The following is a 24,459-nucleotide window of genomic DNA, read 5'->3' as shown; positions in this document are numbered from 1 at the left end:
TATTTAGAAACAGTAAATGTTTTATACAGTAAACTGTTATTTTTTAAATCTGTTTTTATCATTTAATGGAATCATATGTACAACACTAGATCTGGGATATAGCTTACACAGTGAAATGACTCATTACCAAGAACATTAAAACCCAGTTAGCTGTCGGTGTTTGACTCTTAGTTCACAGACCAATGGTGCTTGAATCCTCACTCGGTGGTAAGACAGACCTCATCAACTGTACATGTGCCCTATCTGACCTCTTGTACCCATGGCGCTTGTATCCCTACTCGGTGGTAAGATAGACCTCATCAACTGTACATGTGCCCTATCTGACCTCTTGTACCCATGGCGCTTGTATCCCTACTCGGTGGTAAGATAGACCTCATCAACTGTACATGTGCCCTATCTGACCTCTTGTACCCATGGCGCTTGTATCCCTACTCGGTGGTAAGATAGACCTCATCAACTGTACATGTGCCCTATCTGACCTCTTGTACCCATGGCGCTTGTATCCCTACTCGGTGGTAAGATAGACCTCATCAACTGTACATGTGCCCTATCTGACCTCTTGTACCCACGACGCTTGTATCTCCACTCGGTGGTAAGACAGACCTCATCAACTGTACATGTGCCCTATCTGACCTCTTGTACCCACGACGCTTGTATCCCTACTCGGTGGTAAGACAGACCACATCAACTGTACATGTGCCCTATCTGACCTCTTGTACCCACGACGCTTGTATCCCTACTCGGTGGTAAGACAGACCACATCAACTGTACATGTGCCCTATCTGACCTCTTGTACCCACGGCGCTTGTATCCCCACTTGGTGGTAAGACAGACCTCATCAACTGTACATGTGCCCTATCTGACCTCTTGTACCCACGGCGCTTGTATCCCCACTTGATGGTAAGACAGACCTCATCAACTGTACATGTGCCCTATCTGACCTCTTGTACCCACAACGCTTGTATCCCCACTTGGTGGTAAGACAGACCTCATCAACTGTACATGTGCCCTATCTGACCTCTTGTACCAACGGTGCTTGTATCCCCACTTGGTGGTAAGACAGACCTCATCAACTGTACATGTGCCCTATCTGACCTCTTGTACCCACGGCGCTTGTATCCCCACCCGGTGGTAAAACAGACAGACCACATCAACTGTACATGTGCCCTATCTGACCTCTTGTACCCACGGCGCTTGGGTCCTTGAAGATACAGTGACTCCGAATGGTCCTTGAAGATACAGTGACTCCGAATGGTCCTTGAAGATAGTTACTCCGAATGGTCCTTGAAGATACAGTGACTCCGAATGGTCCTTGAAGATAGTTACTCCGAATGGTCCTTGAAGATACAGTGACTCCGAATGGTCCTTGAAGATACAGTGACCCGAATGGTCCTTGAAGATACAGTGCCTCTAATTGGTCCTTGAAATATTGATACACTGATTGTTCCCTTTAATATACTGTGGCTGTGATTCATCCTTAGGAATATACAATGACTCTGATTGGTCCTTGAAACATGGAGTCAGGACTCTGATTGGTCCTTGAAACATGGAGTCAGGATTCTGATTGGTCCTTGAAACATGGAGTCAGGACTCTGATTGGTCCTTGAAACATGGAGTCAGGACTCTGATTTGTCCTTGAAACATGGAGTCAGGACTCTGATTGGTCCTTGAAACAAGGAGTCAGGACTCTGATTGGTCCTTGAAACATAGAGTCAGGACTCTGATTTGTCCTTGAAACATGGAGTCAGGACTCTGACTGGTCTTTGAAACTTAGAGTCAGGACTCAGGACATACTGGAAGTTGAATGGCATGGATGACAAGGTCAGTGCAGGCCATGCACCTTCGTCTGCACAGTTGATTCAAACTGTCACTGGGAGCCAGACTCTATGAATAAAAACAGCAAGAACAGACTATTTTCAGATCATGTTGTCAGATCTGGTTGTTGTTAGTTAGTGTTGTTGCAACACAAATGATACTAATTTGAAACATGTAAGAATTTCTTTTGTCGTTAATTGACATGGTAATCCTGATGCCTACACAGCATGACTTGATACGGGCTGCTGGCCACATGTTGTGTATTTCCCATCCTCTGGTTTGGATTATGCAGCTGTTTTATCAATCCTTTGGTAGATTTGGAGAAGGAATGTGTCGAACGTTAAATATCCTTCTGGCGATGTCTCAAGTAAATATCAAAGCTCATTATGAAGGTATAGTGTGTAATAACAGGCATATGTACATTAACCGCTGCATCGTGGTCATCACAGCAAGTGATGGAGGCAATTAGCTAACGAGGGGCTTAATTACTATCTTGTGTCGAGGGACTCAACGCTGACTATTTTACATGCCAATAAGTTCACAGTTCCTGTAAATACATGTCTCACTTGACTTGTAGATGTGTAGCAATGAAAAGTCCCCCAGGTTGTCCCGTGAGTGAGTGAGTGTGTGGGTGTGTGGGTGGTTGAGTGAGTGAGTGAGTGAGTGAGTGAGTGAGTGAGTGAGTGAGTGAGTGAGTGAGTGAGTGAGTGAGTGAGTGAGTGAGTGAGTGAGTGAGTGGGTGGGTGGGCGGGCGGGCGGGCGGGCGAGCGAGCGAGCGAGCGAGTGAGTGTGATGTCAGTGAAGTTGAAAATATGAAGAATGGTCTCGTGGTACCCATGTAGGGAGTAAAAAACCATACCTTCAGTAGCAGTAAGCGTGCGAGTGAGTTTTTAGTTTCTCTTCCATACAAGGCCTAAGAGTATTCAGATTTAAAACACAAACCACAAGTCATACAAGGTAGTCAGTTCTGTGCTGAGATGAACTTCGCATTACTGGGAAAATCTTTGCAGTCCAACCAAACAGCTCCGTACAAATGAAGATTCAGTAAACCCAGTCTTCTACTTATGGGGACGGTCGGGTAGCCTAGTGGTTAAAGCGTTCGCTCGTCACGCCGAAGACCCGGTTCTATTCCCGACATGGGTACAATGTGTGAAGCCCATTTCTGGTGTCCCCCGCCATGATATTGCTGGAATATTGCTAAAAGCGGTGTAAAACCATACTCACTCACTCACTCACTCTGACTAGGAAATACTGATTTTTGTACATCAAATGTTGCTGAGAATAATTTCCACTTGGTGACCAATATCATTTAAGCAGTCGCCACTTGGCTACTTGTAAAAAACAAGCCGGCAACTTGATATCACCTACTGCACAATATACGAGACTGAAATACAGTACATAATAAATACTGTTTGACTGAACTAATATTTCATTATCAAAATCTGAAAATCATCATGGAAATTGTGAGGTAAAAAATTAATCGATAATCTGGTCAAGTATTTGCACCAACATAATTAACAACAAAGCATTACAACAAAAGTAGGATTCAACAATCTGCAGTTCGGCAGATGAGATATACTATAACAGTATATACATTTCTGACTATAATCCTTAATTCTTCACATGGCTTCTTGAATTTCACATTGGCTCCCTGAAAACAATTATTAGGAGCCAATGGTTCCTTGGGAAAAACTTTGAGGCCTGCTTACATGTATAGACGTACACTGTGATGACACACTACTGGTGTAGATCGACATTATGGTGCATGTCAGCATGTCTGTGGTGCATGTCAGTCATGTTTGTTACAGACTCTTACACTAAGCCACATGTTACACTATTAGCTCTAGACTAATATCATTAATGATCTCCAACATTCCACCATCAGATCAAAGTAAAAAGACATTTTTGATTGGCAGCAGCCAATATTATATTTTTCGCCTGCTGTGTAAATAGATAGAACCGCACATTGAACAAGTCTGTGATGACAAGTACATTGTACTGCCTATATATTCATAACAGCTATGTCCCTGACACACCCTGTTTGTGATGTTACCACCTTTCTACACGCCCTGTCTGTGATGTTACCACCTTTCTACACGCCCTGTCTGTGATGTTACCACCTTCCTACACACCCTGTCTGTGATGTTACCACCTTCCTAAACACCCTGTCTGTGATGTTACCACCTTCCTACACACCCTGTCTGTGATGTTACCACCTTCCTAAACACCCTGTCTGTGATGTTACCACCTTCCTAAACACCCAGTCTGTGATGTTACCACCTTCCTACACACCCTGTCTGTGATGTTACCACCTTCCTACACACCCTGTCTGTGATGTTACCACCTTCCTAAACACCCTGTCTGTGATGTTACCACCTTCCTAAACACCCTGTCTGTGATGTTACCACCTTCCTACACACCCTGTCTGTGATGTTACCACCTTCCTACACACCCTGTCTGTGATGTTACAACTTCCTTGCATACAAGGCCGATATATTACCACCTTTCTCACATACATGGCCGACCGTGAAGATCCGGGGTAGAACAGGTCTTCAGCTACCCATGCTTGCCATAAAAGGCGACTATGCTTGTTGTAAGAGGCGACTAACGGGATCGGGTGATCAGTCCCACCAACATGGTTGATGCATGTCACTGATCCCAATTGCATGGATCAATGCTCATGATGTCAGTCACTGGATTGTCTGGTCCAAACGCGATTATTTACAGACCGCCATCATATAGCTGGAATATTGCTGAGTGCAGCATTAAACAATAAGCAAACATACAAGGCCGATATGTTACCAGCTTCCTTGGTACAAGGCCGACATGTTACCACAATGCCAGTTATTGTCTCAGATGCTATATTCTTCATTGTTTATCATAGCGTAGTTGAGACAGGCATTGTATTCAGGAAACAAAACAGTAGTTGTTGGGTGAATACTCTCATATATTTGAGTTTCCAGCTCGTCAAGCAGGGGAAGACAATACACGGCCTGTTCTGGCGGGGGTGTTAATAGGCACCAAGCACACTTGCAGGAAGGAATGTCCACAATCTCAAACACAGACAACAGACTGGCCATAAACCATGATCAACTGTCTAACATGTTCAGGCCAACAAGAAGATGTTCTTGTTCCAGTTCTGCACCGTTCCTCCTGTTACTTCTTCTCAAACACAGGAACATACTATGTCCGCTTGAATTCAATCTGTCTGCTAAACAGGGGAGAGTGTGAGTGAGCACAGTTTTACAATCTTCTCGAGACAAGGGAAACAACTGACTTTAAAAGTCCAGTTTCCACCCTTGCCGAACTAGACCGCCTCCGTGGTTTTGTGGTAGAACATCCGCCTGGAGGGCAGAAGGTCATTGGTTTGATCCCCTGACGCGTCTTATCAAAAGAGATGGTACCCTGTCAGGCGCTCGATATTAAGGGTCTAAAAAAAGGACTGGTTGGCTCAGAATCAGTTTACTGTGTCTGAGTTTGGTATTCATGTTAAACTCAGTGAGCTAGCACTATAAATCGGCATCAGTCCGGAGTAGTACAAGCAGCCACACAAACACACACGTGCATGCAAGTCGCTATATAAGTGCAATAATCTTGGACGTGAAACCCATTTCACTGCACCTTGCCAAACTTGTCTGGTAATATGGAGTTATAGTTTGGCTCGACTAATGAGTCTATGCATAGTCCAATCAAAATCGTATTACGAATCTACATAAATTCGTAAACTGTTGTGCAGATTTCAATCAGTTGCATGATGTGCAAAACATGTGTATCACCAACTAGGTGTCAACAGATATTTTCCAAATCTTTTCATGTTTTGAATAAATGTGCACATGTGATTTGATGCACTTTGTGATGTAAGATCCATTTTATCACAATATAGATCTTGATTATCGATCAGATTGTCTTGACTGGGCACCGTCATTTTGTTTGAAGCAAATGCAAGTAATATGAGAGGTGGGATCTGATTGGTCAATAGGAGAGACATAGAATGGACATAACTCATAATAGCCACTGGTGGTGCTACGATCGAGCCCAGAAATTCCTGCCTTGTTTGGGAAGGGTGAAAACTTGACTTTCACAGTCAGTTAGCTCCTTTGCTTCGGAAAGATGAGTTTTACACCACATTTCCAGTATTCCATCAATATCCCACAAGCCAAGTATGACCTTCACATTTGAAATCAAAGCCTGATGTTTGACATCATCAATACAACAATTAACAAGGCTGCCCAGAGACAAAAACTGGCGCTAGCTTAATTTCTACAACCACAATATCCAACAAGCATGTATTGCTATGGAAACTTGAAAAATAACTTTTTCAAACATCCCAAACTATCAAAAAGCACCAGTTTACCATTAGACCTATCTTTGTGCCAAGTTTGGTAAAAACATATTGCACAGTTTTCAAGAAAGGAGCACTACAACCATTTTCAGTCTTAGTCAAAGTCACTGCCATGAAAACTCAGAAAATAATTTTGTCAAAAATCACAAACTATCAAAAGGCACAAGTTCACCACTAGTCCTATCTATGTGCCAAGTTTGGTTAAGATGTCTCTCATGTTTCTTTAGTTCTGCTCCGGAAAGAAATCCGGATAGAAGGACGGATGGGCAGCACCCATTCCTATATCCCCCTTCCACTTTGTGGGCTTAGTGATGTAGTGAGCTTAAACTAATTAAAGTCATCCTGCAGCCAGTTGTGGAAACAAACCTTCTCAATGACCACTGGACTATTGCCAGATTAGTAGTATGCAGCCTTGAAATACATGACAAACTAGAGACATGAGTTCCTGAAACAGATCCGACATATACCTTTTACCTGTGGTGTTGTTACAGAGATAAAAGGCTCTATTGGACATGCTAGTGATTCAGCACATGCCAAAGTGACAATCCTGCCAGACAGTGCCAGAGGAAGATGGTAGCAGCAACTCTCAGATGGTGTCGGCACTGTGGAATGCTGCAGAGAGCCAGCAGAGGAAGAACACAATGTAGGAAATACCTGCGTTCTGGTTTTGTGTGTTTATGCATGGACTGCGCCTGACAGATGCTAATGAAGATGGTTGTAGGTATGTAGACATCTGTGTGGATGACGCTTATCTACACATTGCAGTCTCAAGTCAGGCAGTGTATCTGGCACCAGACCGACAGGCGCCAAGTTTGTATCACATAGAAGACCAATAGTGCCAATGTCCTGAACTGTCAATAAGATGATCACACAGAAGACAAAACCACTGGCGCCAATGTCCTGTAAAGCCTTAAACAGTCAATAAGATGATCCCATAGAAGACAAAACCACTGGCGCCATTGTCCTGTAAAGCCTTGAACAGTCAATAGAATGATCACACAGAAGACAAAACCACTGGCGCCATTGTCATGTAAAGCCTTGAACAGTCAATAGAATGATCACACAGAAGACAAAACCACTGGTGCCATTGTCCTGTAAAGCCTAGAACAGTCAATAAGATGATCCCACAGAAGACAAAACCACTGGTGCCAATGTCCTGTTTAGTCTTAGACAGCCACAAAGATTATATCTCACAGAAGATAATACAGGACAATAAATACTAGAATGTCCAGATCAAATCTTTGTCACCTTATTAATGTGAGACTCACTTCTAGTATTTGTATGAGTTTCATGGGGGCATTAGGTTTGTGATATCCAGAAAACTGACGATATAAAATCCAACTTAACAGGTGTTTAATGAATATTAATGTTTGGTGCCAAATTCGCGTCAGATGAAAATAGTCCCTAATAAACACAAGAACCACACTCTTGATCTACCAATTACTGCTTGTGTAGGTTGGTGATGGTTTTCCAAGGTCATTTTTGACATGGATGTGACTCATGAAGCACCGTAACTTGTGGAAACAAAACATCTTGGGTCAGATCAACCTTTAGAGAAAATGCAATATCTTGGTACAGCATCAACAACTGGTTGTAAAACTAACATCTTCATCATCTTTCTTCAACTATTCCTGCCAAATATGTTACCATGACAGTGAAGGCATGTTGTAATCTGCTTCTCCAGCATTGTGATGCAGTGTATGATGAACATGCTGGGGGTCGACGTTTCAGGTCTCCACATAGTTTTGGTTGGGGTGTTTTTGTGATTGAAAGTCATGGGTTAAAGTGAGGCATATCGCATAACAAATAGGTAGAATATCACTAACATAGCTGCTTAGAACAAGTTACTGTACATAATGACGTGACATTTTAGGAGTAGCTGGGGTGGATTAGTCCAGGATGGGGATTGAGATGAGGGGAGGGGTTGGTAGATGGGAGGGTAGAGGCAGGGAAAGTAAGAGTGTTGTGAGGGGAGGGTGTTGGTGAATGGGTGTGGTTTAGGGCAAGTTTGGGTTAATGTTTGTTTGTTTGTTGTTTGACGTTGCACTAGCAATATTCCAGCTATATGACGACAGTCTGTAAATAATCGAGTCTGGACCAGACAATCCAGTGATTGACATCATGAGCATCGATCCACATGCATCAAGCAAGTCAGCGAGCCTGACCACCTGCTCCTGTTAGTTCCCTCTTACCACAAGCATAGTCGTCTTTTACGGCAAGAATGGGTTGCTGAAGACCTATTCTACCCCAGATCTTCACAGATCTTGGGTTAATGGTAGGGCAGTGGTGAGGGATTGAAGAAGGGGGGAAGTGATGGGATGTGGTGTTGAGGGCTTAGTGAAAAGTGTTGGGGCTGTCATGGTACTAATCAAGGCTGGGGAGAGATGAGGCAATGGGAAGGTTGGGTTGGTGGGGTAAGGGAAGAGACGGGGTGACGGCAGGGTGGAGGTGAAGGGGATGGGTCACGGCTGGCAGGGGGACTGAATGGTAGGAGTTTAAACATGGGTGGGGAGAGGGACATGTCTGTGATTGATGGGGACGGTGTAAGGCTGCAGATGCTGTCATTTTAGTGAGCTATGTGGAACACTATGACAATGCTGGCATCACAGGCATATCTGGTTAAAACACATCTTTGTCTAATGCACCTCCATTTCCCCCTCTTATAGTCCCCACAGATCAGGCCTCACATTCATCACCCTGGGTTGGGCCCTACTTGCAACCATATGGCAGTCTGTTGTTATTATACAGTTGTCAAAGCCCAAAGTGATGCAAGTCTCAGATGTTTACCACTTTAGTGAAACCTATGAGCATGGGTATGGTGGTGAAAGGCCTAGAAACATAACTGTGATTTGAACCCAAGTTTTCTGGTGTGCCCAAGGGACACAACTCTGCACAGCGAATCGCTGCACCTTAGACGACTGGGACACCAGTGCCCGCAATAACAAGAAGGGCCCTCTGTCAGTGAGTGAGTGAGAATACATGATGCTTCATTACACTTGGGCAGACAGTGTCACCATGACAACATGGTCTAGTTGTTGAGAGAGGGAGGAGTGCCACCATTACCAATACCACATCAAGGACACCAAGGATTTGTTTTGGGTTTTTGGGTGTTTTACGCCGCTCTTAGCAATATTCCAGCTATATGACAGCGGTCTGTAAATAATGGAGTCTGGACAAGACAATCCAGTGATTAATATCATAAGCATCGATCCAAGCAATTGGGATCGATAACATGCATCAACCAAGTCAGCCAGCCTGACCACACGATCCGTTAGTCACCTTTTACGACAAGCATAGTCGCCTTTTACGGCAAGCATGGGTTGCTGAAGGCCTATTCTACCCCGGAATCTTCAGGGGGGACACCAAGGATGGACTTGACACATTCTCACCAAAAAACCTGTGTGGAGTTGGTTAATACAAAACATAATTGGATGGACAGAATCTCATGGCCATGAGACAACCATGATCAACATCAGTGGGACTGATCCCTAACAACTGTTGAGTAGCATATGTAACTACTTACTGTACATGCAGCCTTCGTTAGCCAGCTGTTGCCATCCGTGACAACATCGGAACTTGGTACGGTGCTGAGGCTGAAACCTCTCCTTGTATGTCGTGTAGTAGTGAGTCCTGCAACAACAACCATACTTCAATATGCTTTATTAACAACCATATACTTCAATATGCTTCATTAACAACCATATACTTCAATATGCTTCATTAACTTCAATATGCTTCATTAACAACCATATACTTCAATATGCTTCATTAACAACCATATACTTCAATGTGTTTCATTAACAACCATAATTCAATATGCTTCATTAACAACCATAATTCAATATGCTTCATTAACAACCATATACTTCAATGTGTTTCATTAACAACCATAATTCAATATGCTTCATTAACAACCATACTTTAATATGCTCCGCTAACAACCATATACCTCAATACGCTTCATAAAATACCATATACTTCAATATGCTTCATTAACAACCATATACTTTAATGTGTTTCATACACAACCAAAATTCAATATGCTTCATTAACAACCATATACTTCAATATGCTTCAAAACATCCAGATACTTAAATATTCTTCACAAACAATCATATATATACTTCAGTGTGTTTTATAAAGAAAGCTTAAGCTTGAATGTATTCATCAACAACATATACTTCAAAAAGCTTCATTAGCAACCATATACTTCAAATGAACTTCAATGTTTGGCTTATTGTGACATCATTCTGAGATGTGCCAAATAGTTCTCACTTGTGTTGAAGTAGGAGGATAGATTTTGTCCACATGACACACATAGATTTATCCCATCTGAAAATCTAATTGGAAGCAGACGAGGGCAAGAGCTTGTCGAAAATTCACACAACTATGAATCCCTTGCATTGGCATAACAGATGAAGTTGAAGTTGCAGCATGTGACAGGTGAAGCTGAAGTTGCAGCATGTGACAGATGAAGTTGTGTTTGCGTCCTGTGACAGATGAAGTTGTGGTTGCAGCAGATGAAGTTGAAGTTGCATCCTGTGACAGATGAAGTTGTGTTTGCATCCTGTGACAGATGAAGTTGTGTTTGCATCCTGTGACAGATGAAGTTGTGTTTGCATCCTGTGACAGATGAAGTTGTGGTTGCATCCTGTGACAGATGAAGTTGTGTTTGCATCCTGTGACAGATGAAGTTGTGGTTGCATCCTGTGACAGATGAAGTTGTGGTTGCAGCAGATGAAGTTGAAGTTGCAGCATGTGACAGATGAAGTTGTGGTTGCAGCAGATGAAGTTGTGGTTGCAGCAGATGAAGCTGAAGTTGCAGCATGTGACAGATGAAGTTGTGTTTGCAGCAGATGAAGTTGAAGTTGCAGCATGTGACAGATGAAGTTGTGGTTGCAGCAGATGAAGCTGAAGTTGCAGCATGTGACAGATGAAGTTGAAGTTGCAGCATGTGACAGATGAAATTGTGGTTGCAGCAGATGAAGTTGAAGTTGCAGCATGTGACAGATGAAGTTGCAGTTGTGGAATGTGACAGATGAAGTTGTGGTTGCAGCATGTGACGGATGAAGTTGTGGTTGCAGCAGATGAAGTTGAAGTTGCAGCATGTGACAGATGAAGTTGAAGTTGCAGCATGTGACAGATGAAGTTGCAGTTGTGGAATGTGACGGATGAAGTTGCGGTTGCCACACGTGACAGATGAAGTTGCAGTTGCGGAATGTGACAGATGAAGCTGCGGTTGCCGCACGTGACAGAGGTGTCAGGGCTGTGCCCAGGTTCAGCCTGTGGGGAACTAGGGCGTCAGCATCCTTCTACAGTTGTACATGTCCTCTACCCACAAGCTACACACAGCTGCACATGTTTTCGTTTCTCAGAAGAATGTGCGTGGTTGGAACCGGGTGTATATTCTGCTAGACTGTGTCAACATATATGCATTATGTGTTCAACTATAGGACCTGTAGATGGAGCGTTATGTTCAGCATTTCAACATGCATCATTGTCCTGTCAGTATTTGTACAGTACCCCTTATATACAGTCTGCAGGATCAACAGACAGTCAGTGTTGTTCATGGCCTGCAGGATCAACAGACAGTCAGTGTTGTTCATAGTCTGCAGGATCCACACACTGTTAGTGTTGTTCATGGCCTGTAGGATCCACACACAACTAGTGTTGTTCATAGTCTGCAGGATCCACACACTGTTAGTGTTGTTCATGGCCTGTAGGATCTACACACTGCTAGTGGTGTTCATAGTCTGCAGGATCCACACACTGCTAGTGTTGTTCATAGTCTGCAGGATCCACACACAGCTAGTGTTGTTCATACTCTGCAGGATCCACAAACAGCTAGTGTTGTTCATAGTCTGCAGGATCCACACACAGCTAGTGTTGTTCATAGTCTGCAGGATCCACACACAACTAGTGTTGTTCATACTCTGCAGGATCCACAAACAGCTAGTGTTGTTCATTGTCTGCAGGATTCTCAAACAGCTAGTGTTGTTCATAGTCTGCAGGATCCACCCACTGCTATATGTTGTTCATAGTCTGCAGGATCCACTCACAGCTAGTGTTGTTCATAGTCTGCAGGATCTACACACTGCTAGTGTTGTTCATCGTCTGCAGGATCCACACACAGCTAGTGTTGTTCATCTTCTGCAGGATCCACACTCAGCTACTGCAGTTCATAGTCTGCAGGATCCACACTCAGCTACTGCAGTTCATAGTCTGCAGGATCCACACACTCCTAGTGTTGTTCATAGTTCACAAGATCCCCACACTGTTAGTGTTGTTCATTGTCTGCAGGATTCTCAAACAGCTAGTGGTGTTCATAGTCTGCAGGATCCACACACAGCTAGTGTTGTTCATAGTCTGCAGGATCCACACACAGCTAGTGTTGTTCATAGTCTGCAGGATCCACACACTGTTAGTGTTGTTCATTGTCTGCAGGATCCACAAACAGCTAGTGTTGTTCATAGTCTGCAGGATCCACACACAGCTAGTGTTGTTCATGTCTGCAGGATCCACACACTGCTAGTGTTGTTCATAGTCTGCAGGATCAACAACTGTAAGTGTTGTTCATAGTCTGCAGGATCCACAACTGTAAGTGTTGTTCATAGTCTGCAGGATCCACACACTGCTAGTGTTGTTCATAGTCTGCAGGATCCACAGCTGTTAGTGTTGTTCTATCTGCACTGTTTCATTAATAACCATAACAAATATGCCTCCACCTTTTGCAGATGTTTGTTTATTTATTATTGAATGAGAGATGATAAAAGGAATTTCCAAGGCATTGTATCCACTTCCAGCCTTCCCAGGTCTGGAGAGGTAGTCTGGTGGTTAAAGCCTTCTCTCCTCATGCAAAAGCCCAGGTGTGATTGGGTACAATTTATGGAGCTGATTTCTGATGCCTGGTGGCTCCTTGCTGGCATATTGCCTAATGTGGCATACATCCCTTCTCACTCACTCACTCACTCACTCAGTCATGCAATCACTCACTCACTCACTCACTCATGCACTCACTCACTCGATCACTCACTCATTCACTCACTCAAACACTCACTCAACCATGCACTCTCTCTCAAACACTCACTCACTCACTCCACTCAACCAGGCACTCACTCACTCACTCCACTACACCATTTACTCACTCAACCACGCACTCACTCACTCACACAGCCACTTACTCCAATCTACCTTGTTATCCAAATTTGGTTCTTCTGACAAAGTGCACAGGCAAGTCATTAATTCTCACACAGGTAGTTTGAACTTAATAAACGCCAAAGTCCTCAATAATTTCCTCAAATAATGCTGCTCGAGTTATTTGGCTTTTAAACCACTTAGGGAGTATTCCTGAGGGGACCTTTCTAAGATTGTTTGGAAACAGGTGGGCGCCTTTAATTTGAGTCATTTTGCCTTTAAATGCAGGTGTATGTAGCTGTGCACAAATAAACATGTTTACTGACCTCATAGGATACATGGGTAAATACATGTTCATCTGTGTTCAGCTATGTATTCCTATGATTGTAAATTAGATCCATTTTTTGTTTGTTTACATTCAAATCATCGAAAGGGGGAGTTTTGAGAACTATGTCAGATCAACCTGGGTCTGAATTTCCTGTTTTTGTTGACAAGACATGTAGAGCTACATACCTGGGATAGACCACCATTATGATATTTATATATATATTCCCCAGTGATTGTGTGTACGCAATTCTTGATCCCTGGCTGACATTCTTCTCTACCACAGAACAGACTAAGCTGGGTCAAATACAGAGAAGACCTCCACCACGCAGGCATTACCGTAGATGATGTTGTATGGAGCCGCAGCCCCACACCTTGTTGTCACCCTTAGAGTTCCCGACTCAGTACGTCCCTGTGATGTCGTACACAAACAGCGGCGTCCATGTCGCACAGGTCTGCGTCATATAGACCCTGGTACAGTACCCTCTCCCTCACCTCAGTCAGATCTACGTGGCGATTGCACATACCTAACACTTAACCTGTCCAGAATTCCATGTTATTGTCTGCTAATGTAGGCTCGTCAGACTCAACGGTAAGCGTGCCGACTGGGCAACTGTCTAGCTGTCAAACAGATAGTATCGCCATGTAGTTGGAGCTAAGAGGGGTCGCTACACGGATGGCGATGTGTCAAGCTTGTTCAAAATATACATTGCGTGTAACGTTTGTTGTACGTCAATATGAAACAGACAGCAAAGTTAAGTGAGTGAGTATGGATTTACGCCGCTTTTAGCAATATTACGGCAATATCACGGCGGGGGAAACCAGAAATGGGCTTCACAGAGAGCAAAGAGTGAATGAAAGAGTTTAGTTTATTGCTGCTTTGTCCAGTATTTCAGTAATAATCACGGCGTGTCAGCTTGATGTGGAAGGAAAGTCTTGAATGGGGGTCTAAGAGGTTTACCACTTTGGTGAAACCAACTTGTACGGCTATAGTGCTAACAAACATAGAAACATAATATTGGATTCAAACCCACGATGCAGGGTTCCTGGCAGACAAAGGCACCGCTGGCCAATCGACAGAGGGGGAGGGGCGCGACGGTTGGACGCAATGGCCACGGGAATAACCGACCACCTTGCCAGGTATTTTAGAAAGAAACCAATTTGCGTGGTTTCTCGTCTGAGCCTGAGAAAGGCAACTGAGTGAGCGACAGACTTTAACGCCGCTTTGAACAGAATTGTTTAGTGAGTGAGTTGGGTCTAACGCCGCTTTGAACAGTATTGTTTAGTGAGTGAGTTGGGTCTAACGCCGCTTTGAACAGTATTGTTTAGTGAGTGAGTTGGGTCTAACGCCGCTTTGAACAGTATTGTTTAGTGAGTGAGTTGGGTCTAACGCCGCTTTGAACAGTATTCCAGTTATATCACAGTGTCAGCTTGATGCGTGAGGAAAGCCCAAAAAGGCAGGTCTTAGACGTATACCACTTTGGTGAAACCCACGAGCACGGGTATGGTACTGACAAACCTAGAAACATAATCGGGGCGAACCGGGATTCGAGTGAGTGCGTGAGTTGGGTTTAACGCCGCTTTAACAGTGTTCCAGTTATATCACGGCGTGTCAGCTTAATATGGGAGGAAAGTCCGAAGTGATGCAGGTCTATAAGACGTTTGCCACTTTGGTGAAACCCACGAGCACGGGTATGGTACTGACAAACCTAGAAACATAATCGGGGCGAACCGGGATTCGAGTGAGTGCGTGAGTTGGGTTTAACGCCGCTTTTAACAGTGTTCCAGTTATATCACGGCTAGTCAGCTTAATGTGGGAGGAAAGTCCGAAGTGATGCAGGTCTATAAGACGTTTGTACCCACTTTGGTGAAACCAACGACCACGGGTATGGTGCTGACAAACCTAGAAACATAATCGGGGAGAACCGGGGTTCGAACCCACGATCATAGGTTTCTGGCGCGACAAAGGGACGCAAAACTGCACAGCGAAGTGCGGCGCCTTAGACGACTGGGCCGCCCGTGTCCCTAGTATTGTTTAGTAAGAACTCACGAGAAGGAGTAATAATGCTCAGAGTCCAATGATCATTCGGAGTGCCTGTGTTCGAACCCATGACGTAATCGATAGAATACAGCAGCATCACTGAAATCTTGACTTGTGTTCGCCTCTGGAGCAGGTAAACCAGTGTCGATACTATGAGCATCGACCCAGGTCAACATTCCCGCTACCAATACCAGAGGACTTGCACAAGCCTCTAAGGCAAACATTAGTTTAAATCATAATTTTTAGATTATTCAATTAATAAGAACAAGTTGTCCCAATAAGATATTGGCGTCCCCTTATCTAGACTCTCCTATTACAAGGATAGAATTACTATACACCAATGGACTTATCAATCAAAACAGCCTTTGTTTAAGGCTATGGTCGTTTTCCGCGTCCAGGCTTGCAAGGGGACGCCGCAAGTGTTCTGAGCTGAACTGCTGATATGGGACTTTAAGACACACGATTAGGAATTAATTACCCTGCCCCGTGTGTAAATTTAGTTCTTCGTGTGAACTAAATTGGAATCCCAATATGACCAACGACTCAAACAGATTCGTAAGTATCCGCACCCGAAAAACATAAAAGTGATGCAACGCAGAAACAGCTTTGAACCAGACTGTCATTTTTTTTCTATTTCAGCTATTGGAACATCAGTTATTGTCTTGGTCCCCCTTCCAATCTGTTCCATCCCCCCCCCCCCCCCCCCCCCCCCCCTCCTTCCGCACCTCGCTCCCTGGTCCTGTAGCACGGGATGGAGTCCTGCGGCTCCAGTTCCAAGCCGGTTTGGTCTGTCGATGATGGAGTGACGGAATAGTGACATCTCCCCGCTTATCTCTCCCATCGAGAACGCGTTGACCCCAAAGGTGGTACATGACCTTCACGATGACCACTGATTAATTTAACGAAGCTGGTTGTAACGGTGAACTGGTGCGGCTGGATGGGCCAGTGGTTCAGGTGTTCGCCCGCTACGTCGCAGTCGGGTTAAGAACCGTATACGTTACGTTAAGATGAGATGTACATATGGGGGGGGGGGGGGGGGGGGGGGGGGGAATAATATATATATTATTTTCTTTTCGAGGGGGGGTATATTTTGTGGCCGCAGGTAGACGCAATACTTGTACATCTCATCACCCGCTACCCCCACCAAGTCGAACAAGGCTTTTGTCTTCTACTGTAAATAAATAGGATAGTCTGGCGCTTTTCTCCTGTTTGAAAATTCTCCTATAGGGGATAGTGTCATTTATCATACGACGGGGATAGCGTCATTCCGCGCTGTTGTGTAGACGCCCGAGGGGGCTGTTGTAGACTTCTGGTTTTCAATCGCGTCATTTAAAGGGACCCAAGATTTGTTGAGTTAGGTCAGGCCCTACGTGACCCGATCTGATGCAGCTATAGAAGTCGACACGATCTCCGTGGCTTCAGGCTCGGCTTGTACAATATTTGCAATACATACCGCTTGTATCTCACGCAATATGCAACACGATAGCGTGCAATGTTTATATAATAAGCTGGTATCAAGCCTGCCTCCATCTCACGCAACTAAACTCTACATCATGTTATCTGCTAAACAATTCTATTGGCTTGCTCACAACGCTGCCTTCTGAAGCTCGACACTGGTAACGAATCTGACAGCATTATAGTCCTCTGTGTAACTTTGATAGAAGCTGAATGGGGACACGGAGCACGGGTATCACATTGTATCTATATATATATCTGTGGTGACAAAGGTTTAACCCCTGGTCGCAGGTCGTTTCACATGGTATGTCGAACGTGCTGGCGTTGATGGCCGAGTTTGATACTGTAGACTGGGTTATATAACAGCGCGTATGCATAGATCAGAGCTGACGTGGAAACCAAGTCATGTCGGGGTTCCGTCTAGTGACGCTGGTGTTGATGTGAGAGTTTGATAGGACTGGGTTTTTAGGACTGGGTTACAGAACAAGGAGCATTCAGAGATGGGAGTTGACACCAGGACCCAGTCACATCGGGGCTTCGTCTTGTAAGGGTGGTTTGTTTTTAAAACACTGGAATTGTTGACAGGGTAATTGTAGATATGCCTGATGTTGAGAGAGCCGCTAATTTGAAAAACGGAATAACAACCATATTGGTTTCGAATTTAATTCTGTTCGCCGCAATCAACAGGAAGTAAAGTTGTTTTGTATACACAGAGTTTGTGCAGACACCTGAAGTGTTCGACCCGCTCTCATGTTAACATTCATTACTGGTTGAATGTGTCTGTGCAAAAACGAACTAGCTACCTAACTTGTTCGGTAACGGCGTTAGAATCTTCACCGAATTGTCGCTACACTTGTATTGTAACAAAGAATGTCATCATCCATACTATCTTGTAGTTAAAAATCAGAAGCCGTAGAATTGATCTTCAGCAACGCATGCTTCTCGTAAGAGGCGACGAACGGATCGGGTGGTCAGGCTCGCTGACTTGGTTGATGCATGTCATCGTATCCCAAATGCGTGGATCGATGCCCATGATGTCATTCTCTGGATTGTCTGCCCCAGGGGCGACTAACGGGATCGGGTGGTCAGTCTCGGTGATTTGGTTGATGTCATCGTATCCCAAATGCGTGGATCGATGCTCATAATGTCAATCTCTGGATTGTCTGTCCCCTTCCATACTCGATTATTTACTGACCGACGTCATATAGCTGGAATATTGCTGAGTGCGGCGTTAAACAACAAACAAACAAATCTTACTTCTAAATGTCAATATGTTGCTTGTATATGCTCTATAGTAACTAGTTATAGGCCAATGTCGCCAAACATGGCGTTAAATTCTTACGCACATGCTGCACTAACTAGTTAGGCGGTCATCAAACATCGCGTTAGGTCTTAACAAGCGTATAATCAGATAAGTGCATGTTATGGCTAGCGCGGCTTGACCAGCATGTAATTCCCCGGGGGGTAACACAAGCTGCTATCTCACCTGTCAGTCTTCATCACCTGAGATGACCACTTAACCCCGGTAATGGACGCTACCCCCAGTCCACGCATAGACTAGGCTCCTGTCTAATAGCGCATACCTAGTTGCCTTCCAACAGCGAACCAGTCACGTCGGACCACTGACCGAGCCACAGAGGGCCAACTGTTTCCGGCTGCAGTCCGGGTTAGACACTGGTGGTCACTATTCCATTTGTAATGCCATCATTTCACTACGACCACGAATATCCCGAATCACCCCGATTAGGACATTTTCCATGTTCGTAGATAAATCTCAATCATTTCTTGAAGTTCTTAAATGAATCTTATTTGATTCCCAAACATTCGTACAGTTCGCGGGAGCTCGTCGAATCGGCGAGCAAGATTCTGTTTGTCAAAAACTTTCGTTGAAGGGTCCCCGAATTGCAATTTCGTGGTTGTATCGTAATCAATTCGTAATTAATTCTTATGTTCCGTAACAGCTTCGTAATCGATTCTTTTGCATTCTTGGCTATTCTTACCGATTCGCGGCTCCCAATATTTCTTGTCCTCAACCCGAAAACAATCCGAAACAGCCACGAATGTCCCAAGTCAACTACGAATCATGCAAGAATTAAGTAAGAACAACATTCGGCATATGCGTAACTTAGTCGTAGGTGATTCTTTCAATTCGTGCATGATCCGTACATGAAATCTTGTAATTCGTACATGTTTCTTAACCCATTCCTGGCATTCTTCATATTGTTCAACCCGATTAGCCAGGAAAGTTTGCATTATGGGCGAATTTCGAAAGTTTCCGATTCGGGGTGATTCGGGATATTCGTGGTCGTTGTGAAAAGGGGGCATAACGGTATTGGTTAAAGCCGGCATACGACATATGAGGGGGCTGTTGGTGGATAAATGGTCGGGTATATCAGTATGGCAACACGGCAGCTGATGGCACGAAGGATAGGCATCACTCATATGATTATCGAACCCAGGACTCGAGAGGCGTGCCGAGTGAAGGCTGTCACCACTCTGTCAGCCCTGTATTCAGCTTGGTTGAGTGAGTGAGTGAGTGAGTGAGTATGGTTTTACGCCGCTTTTAGCAATATTCCAGCAATATCACGGCGGGGGACACCAGAAATGGGCTTCACACATTGTACCCATGTCGGGAATCGAACCCGGGTCTTTGGCGTGACGAGCGAACGCTTTAACCACTAGACTACCCGACCGCCCCCAGCTTGGTTGAAGTCAAGGTTCAGTGATAACCATTTGGTAACCTAGCATTGATATATGTGGTTGTTGATATGGCTGATACGTTTATTATATCGGCAAATAAACTATTAACCTATCTTACTTGACGCCCTCATTGTCAGTCGATCCGAGGCATGACTATGCATGGTTGCTTTTGCCTGGTACAATGGCCCGCTGACACAGTTCTGCTAAGTACAGAGCGCCTGCCACCCAGACATCCATCCCGGGTAACCCGCCAAACTGTTCTCAAGATCTCAGAATAACGGGATATGTTGGACGGGTATGCTATCTACCAGCACTTCTCTCAACATTTCAGAATAACGGGATATATTATAAGGTATGCTGTCAATCAACACTTCTCTCAACATTTCACAATAACGGGATATATTATTCGGGTATGCTGTCAACCAACACTTCTCTCAACATTTCACAATAACGGGATTTACTATACGGGTATGCTATCTACCAACACTTCTCTCAACATTTCACAATAACGGGATATATTATACGTGTATGCTATCTACCAACACTGCTCTCAACATTTCAGAATAACGGGATATTTTATACGGGTATGCTGTCTACCAACACTTCTCTCAACATTTCACAATAACGGGATTTACTATACGGGTATGCTATCTACCAACACTTCTCTCAACATTTCACAATAACGGGATATATTATACGGGTATGCTATCTACCAACACTGCTCTCAACATTTCAGAATAACGGGATATTTTATACGGGTATGCTATCTACCAACACTTCTGTCAACATTTCAGAATAACGGGATATATTATGTATGGGTATGCTATCTACCAACACTTCTCTCAACATTTCAGAATAACGGGATATATTATACGGGTATGCTATCTACCAACACTTCTCTCAACATTTCAGAATAACGGGATATATTATGTATGGGTATGCTATCTACCAACACTTCTCTCAACATTTCAGAATAACAGGATATATTATACGGGTATGCTATCTACCAACACTTCTCTCAACATTTCAGAATAACGGGATATATTATGTATGGGTATGCTATCTACCAACACTTCTCTCAACATTTCAGAATAACGGGATATATTATACGTATATGCTATCACCAAACACTGGTATATGGTCTCTGTATCTTCCAACACTGCTCTCATCAGTTCAGAATAAGGGGGACACACGCTATCAACTGGTCTGACATGCAGACCCTCAAACAAATATATCCAAATCAGCCCATGCAAGTCCATAATATTTAACAACTGTTTTTGTAAAATATGTTCATTTTAGAGACGAGATGTTAGTCTAGCTATCTATCAACACTGCTTTCTACATCCCGGAATGGGAGACATATCAGACGGGAACGCCATCTTCCAACATTGCTCTCAATATTTCAGAATAAGGGGATAAATTAGACTTCTTAAGCTATCTGCCAACACTGTTCTCAACATCACGGAATAAAGGAATAATCCAAGCAATAATTCATTAAATGTTAGATGGATAGAACAGGCTTTCAGATGCAGTTATAATTTTCTAGGACATTGACCGATTGCCATTATGTCGTCTCCAAGATTATTTAAAATTTTGTAAATAACAGGGGTCCTCCTGTTGTCTTCGACTTGCAGTTGTGAATGTGACATCAGCTGCTGCAGGCGAACCGACACGCCCGGCATCTTGGCGCAAGTAACGTTCAAGTGTTTTCAATGGAAATGAATAGCCATGAAATCACATTTTTCACACGTGGTAACCCTGGCGATATGTTCCCAACATCCTCAGCTCCCCACCCCCCTACATATCACCAGTCATCACCGGACATGAACGACACTCTGGTACGCTGAATTTGTTCTCGATTTCAAAATACGGAAATAAAACAAATATAAAACTGAATCCCCCGCCCTTGAGACAGCCGAAATAGCTACCACCGGAAATTATCTTCCACGGGATATGGTTCGTTAGCTCCTAATGCGAAGTGTGCGGTGTTGCCCATGTCATTTAGACAACTTGGTGTCCCTCGCCGTGATATTGCTGGAATATTGCTAAAAGCGGCGTAAGACCATATTCACTCACTCACTCATTTAGACAACTGAACTCTCGTGAATAGAGGATCAGGCCTTGACACAGACAAAACAAACATTGCTTGGGAAGAGGACTTACATGTTTTAGTTTTTGTTTGAAGATGTCATTCTAATGGAGTCTTCTGTATGGGGATATGGCTTTCAGGGAGTACACGTCTTGCCAACACATGTACATCAGAGCAGAACGCATCAGAAGAGTTTGCCAAGAGCCGATACTGAACCAACTAAATATGACCCCATTAAATCTGAACCAACCAAATCTGAACCAGCTACGACTGAACCAACCAAATATGACCCGGTTAAATCTGAACCAACCAAATCTGAACCAGCTACAACTGAATCAACCAAATATGACCCAGCCTATTTTGGACGTACGAAATATGACCCAGACTAAGTATAACCATCCAAAGAAGACACAGCCAAATCTCAACCAACAAAATTGACCCAGCAAATCATAACCAATCAAATATTACCCGGCTAAACCCCAACCAAATAAACCAGAACCAGCCAATTCTCAACAAACAAAATATGACCAAGCAAATCATAACCAATTGAACATAACCTAGCTAAACTCTCAACCAAATACACCAGAACCAGCCAAATCTCAACCAACAAAATATGACCCAGCAAATCATAACCAATTTAATATAACCCAGCTAAACCCAACCAAATAAACCAGAACCAGCCAAATCTCAACCAACAAAATATGACCAAGCAAATCATAACCAATTGAACATAACCTAGCTAAACTCTCAACCAAATACACCAGAACCAGCCAAAACTCAATCAACAAAATATGACCCAGCCAAAATGAATCACAGCCGACTAAATCTGAATCGGGCAGAAGTAACTAAATCTGAACTAACTGCCTTGTCATGGAACCATGTCACATCGCCCTACATGTGTCCTGGACGACTGATCTGTGTGTGCACGGCGAATAAACGAGTGACTGAATGATGAACATGTTCACCAAGTACAGATTCGGAGAGCTCCCAAACTGGAATTTCTCCTGAAACACGGTCAACAAACTTCAACGTTCATCAAACTCCAAGTACTTCACGGTAACCTGGCTTCCGATAAAACCACCCACAAACAACTTACAATGCCTTCAAACACGGTAAATTTACACGCCGCAAACCGCTAAATGTGAGCCATCGCGGCGATAGGTTTGTTTCTGGAGTGAAAATGAAGATTGCACAGATATGCGTTTGTTCCCCTGCTGGGAGGTTTCAAAGATGTGGTTTACCTGAAGCGGCAACGTTGTAAATTGTGAATTTGAATGTAAACAGTTCTAGGGTTTCCACAAACTATGCATCTACCCCAGCGTCATGTTGGCTCACCACATGAAATGTCTATCAACAATCGCGTTCATTTCCTTGTAGCCAATATGACTTCCACTTGTGTCATCTGGTGAAAGGGTGTTTACCTCTAAATATGTTTGTAATTGTCATAAGTTCCTCACTCCGAGAGATGGGTTCACGTGTGGGGTTACCATGCATGCACGTGAATTATTTGTTATTATGGCACTCCGTTATTGGAGTGGAGGATGGGGAAAAGGCAGGCTGTTTTGTAACCTAAGAGTCTCTATCTGTAAATACCACACGATTATGCAAGGGCCTCGGCGGAAGTAATGTCGTTGTCAGCGTTGGGAGAGAGAGAGAGAGAGAGAGGGGGGGGGGGGGGGGGGGGGGGTAGAGGGCATGATATTTAGAGAGCACGGGGAAAAGAAGAGAGAAAGTGGGAACGATAGAGGGGGAGAGGCGCCGTGACAAAGATTGAGTAAGAGGAAGAGGGCGATTGAAAGAGTGAGAGAGCAGGAGGAGGGAAGAGAAGAGGGGGCAGTGAGGAAGAGGTTAGAGAGAGTAAAAAAATAAGAGAACAAGCGGGAGGATGCTTGACTAGTATGAGCAAAGAGAGAGTTGGAGAGGAAGAGAGAGGAAGAAAAATAAATGAGAGCGAGGTAGTGAAGGTATGAGAGAGGAAGAGAGACAGTGATATGGGAAAAGAGAGGGGTGGAAGAGAGATAGACAGAGAGGACGAGGTAGTGAAAAATGAAAGAGGAAGAGAGACAGCGGTATGGGGAGAGAGAAGGGGTGGAAGAGAGATAGACAGAGAGGACGAGGTAGTGAAAGAATGAAAGAGGAAGAGAGACTGCGGTTGAGGGAGTGGGGAGAGACTGGTTTACATATGTATAAGTCTACCAAGCTAAACATGACCGGAAGTGATTATAAGTCTACCAAGCTAAACCCGACCGGAAGAGAGTCGACCAGAAAGTGCTCTGCGCACACGAATTATACTTCGAAGTACGCGGGTTTAACTTCGTGTACTTTCAACAACTGGTCGTGAATCATTACGACATCATGTCATCGTGGTTATTGATGTGCTGTACATTGTTCATCTTTAGTTCCTGTGTCTCATACAACTGTCTGAAGACCTTTTCCGAAGATATTGTCATATTTCCATGACGACAGTGGCACGCGACCAGGTACTTTGTGCCATCAGTCGCCCTTGCAATAACGCCCATGCACTTCAAACACATTCATTTTTCACGAGAAAGTCGTCGT

The 24,459-nt window shown here is 44.0% G+C and overlaps 1 protein-coding gene across 11 annotated transcripts in view; it reads right to left on the bottom strand.

The window, feature by feature from the left end:
- The window catches only part of LOC124152559 (multiple epidermal growth factor-like domains protein 6), a 317,625-nt gene that overhangs the window by 239,182 nt on the left and 53,984 nt on the right, over positions 1-24,459 (bottom strand). For all 11 annotated transcript variants that reach the window (XM_048394515.1, XM_048394508.1, XM_048394506.1 and 8 more), the window contains exon 3: positions 9,681-9,787. In XM_048394515.1, the coding sequence (XP_048250472.1) occupies positions 9,681-9,787 (107 nt within the window). The remainder of the gene's footprint in view (positions 1-9,680; positions 9,788-24,459) is intronic.

This window comes from Haliotis rufescens, unplaced genomic scaffold, assembly GCF_023055435.1.
Source record: "Haliotis rufescens isolate VD_foot unplaced genomic scaffold, xgHalRufe1.0.p SCAF_13, whole genome shotgun sequence".
Classification (NCBI taxonomy): domain Eukaryota; kingdom Metazoa; phylum Mollusca; class Gastropoda; order Lepetellida; family Haliotidae; genus Haliotis; species Haliotis rufescens.
Note: the sequence above shows the minus strand (reverse complement) of the source record. Positions and strands in the feature narration are given on the sequence as shown.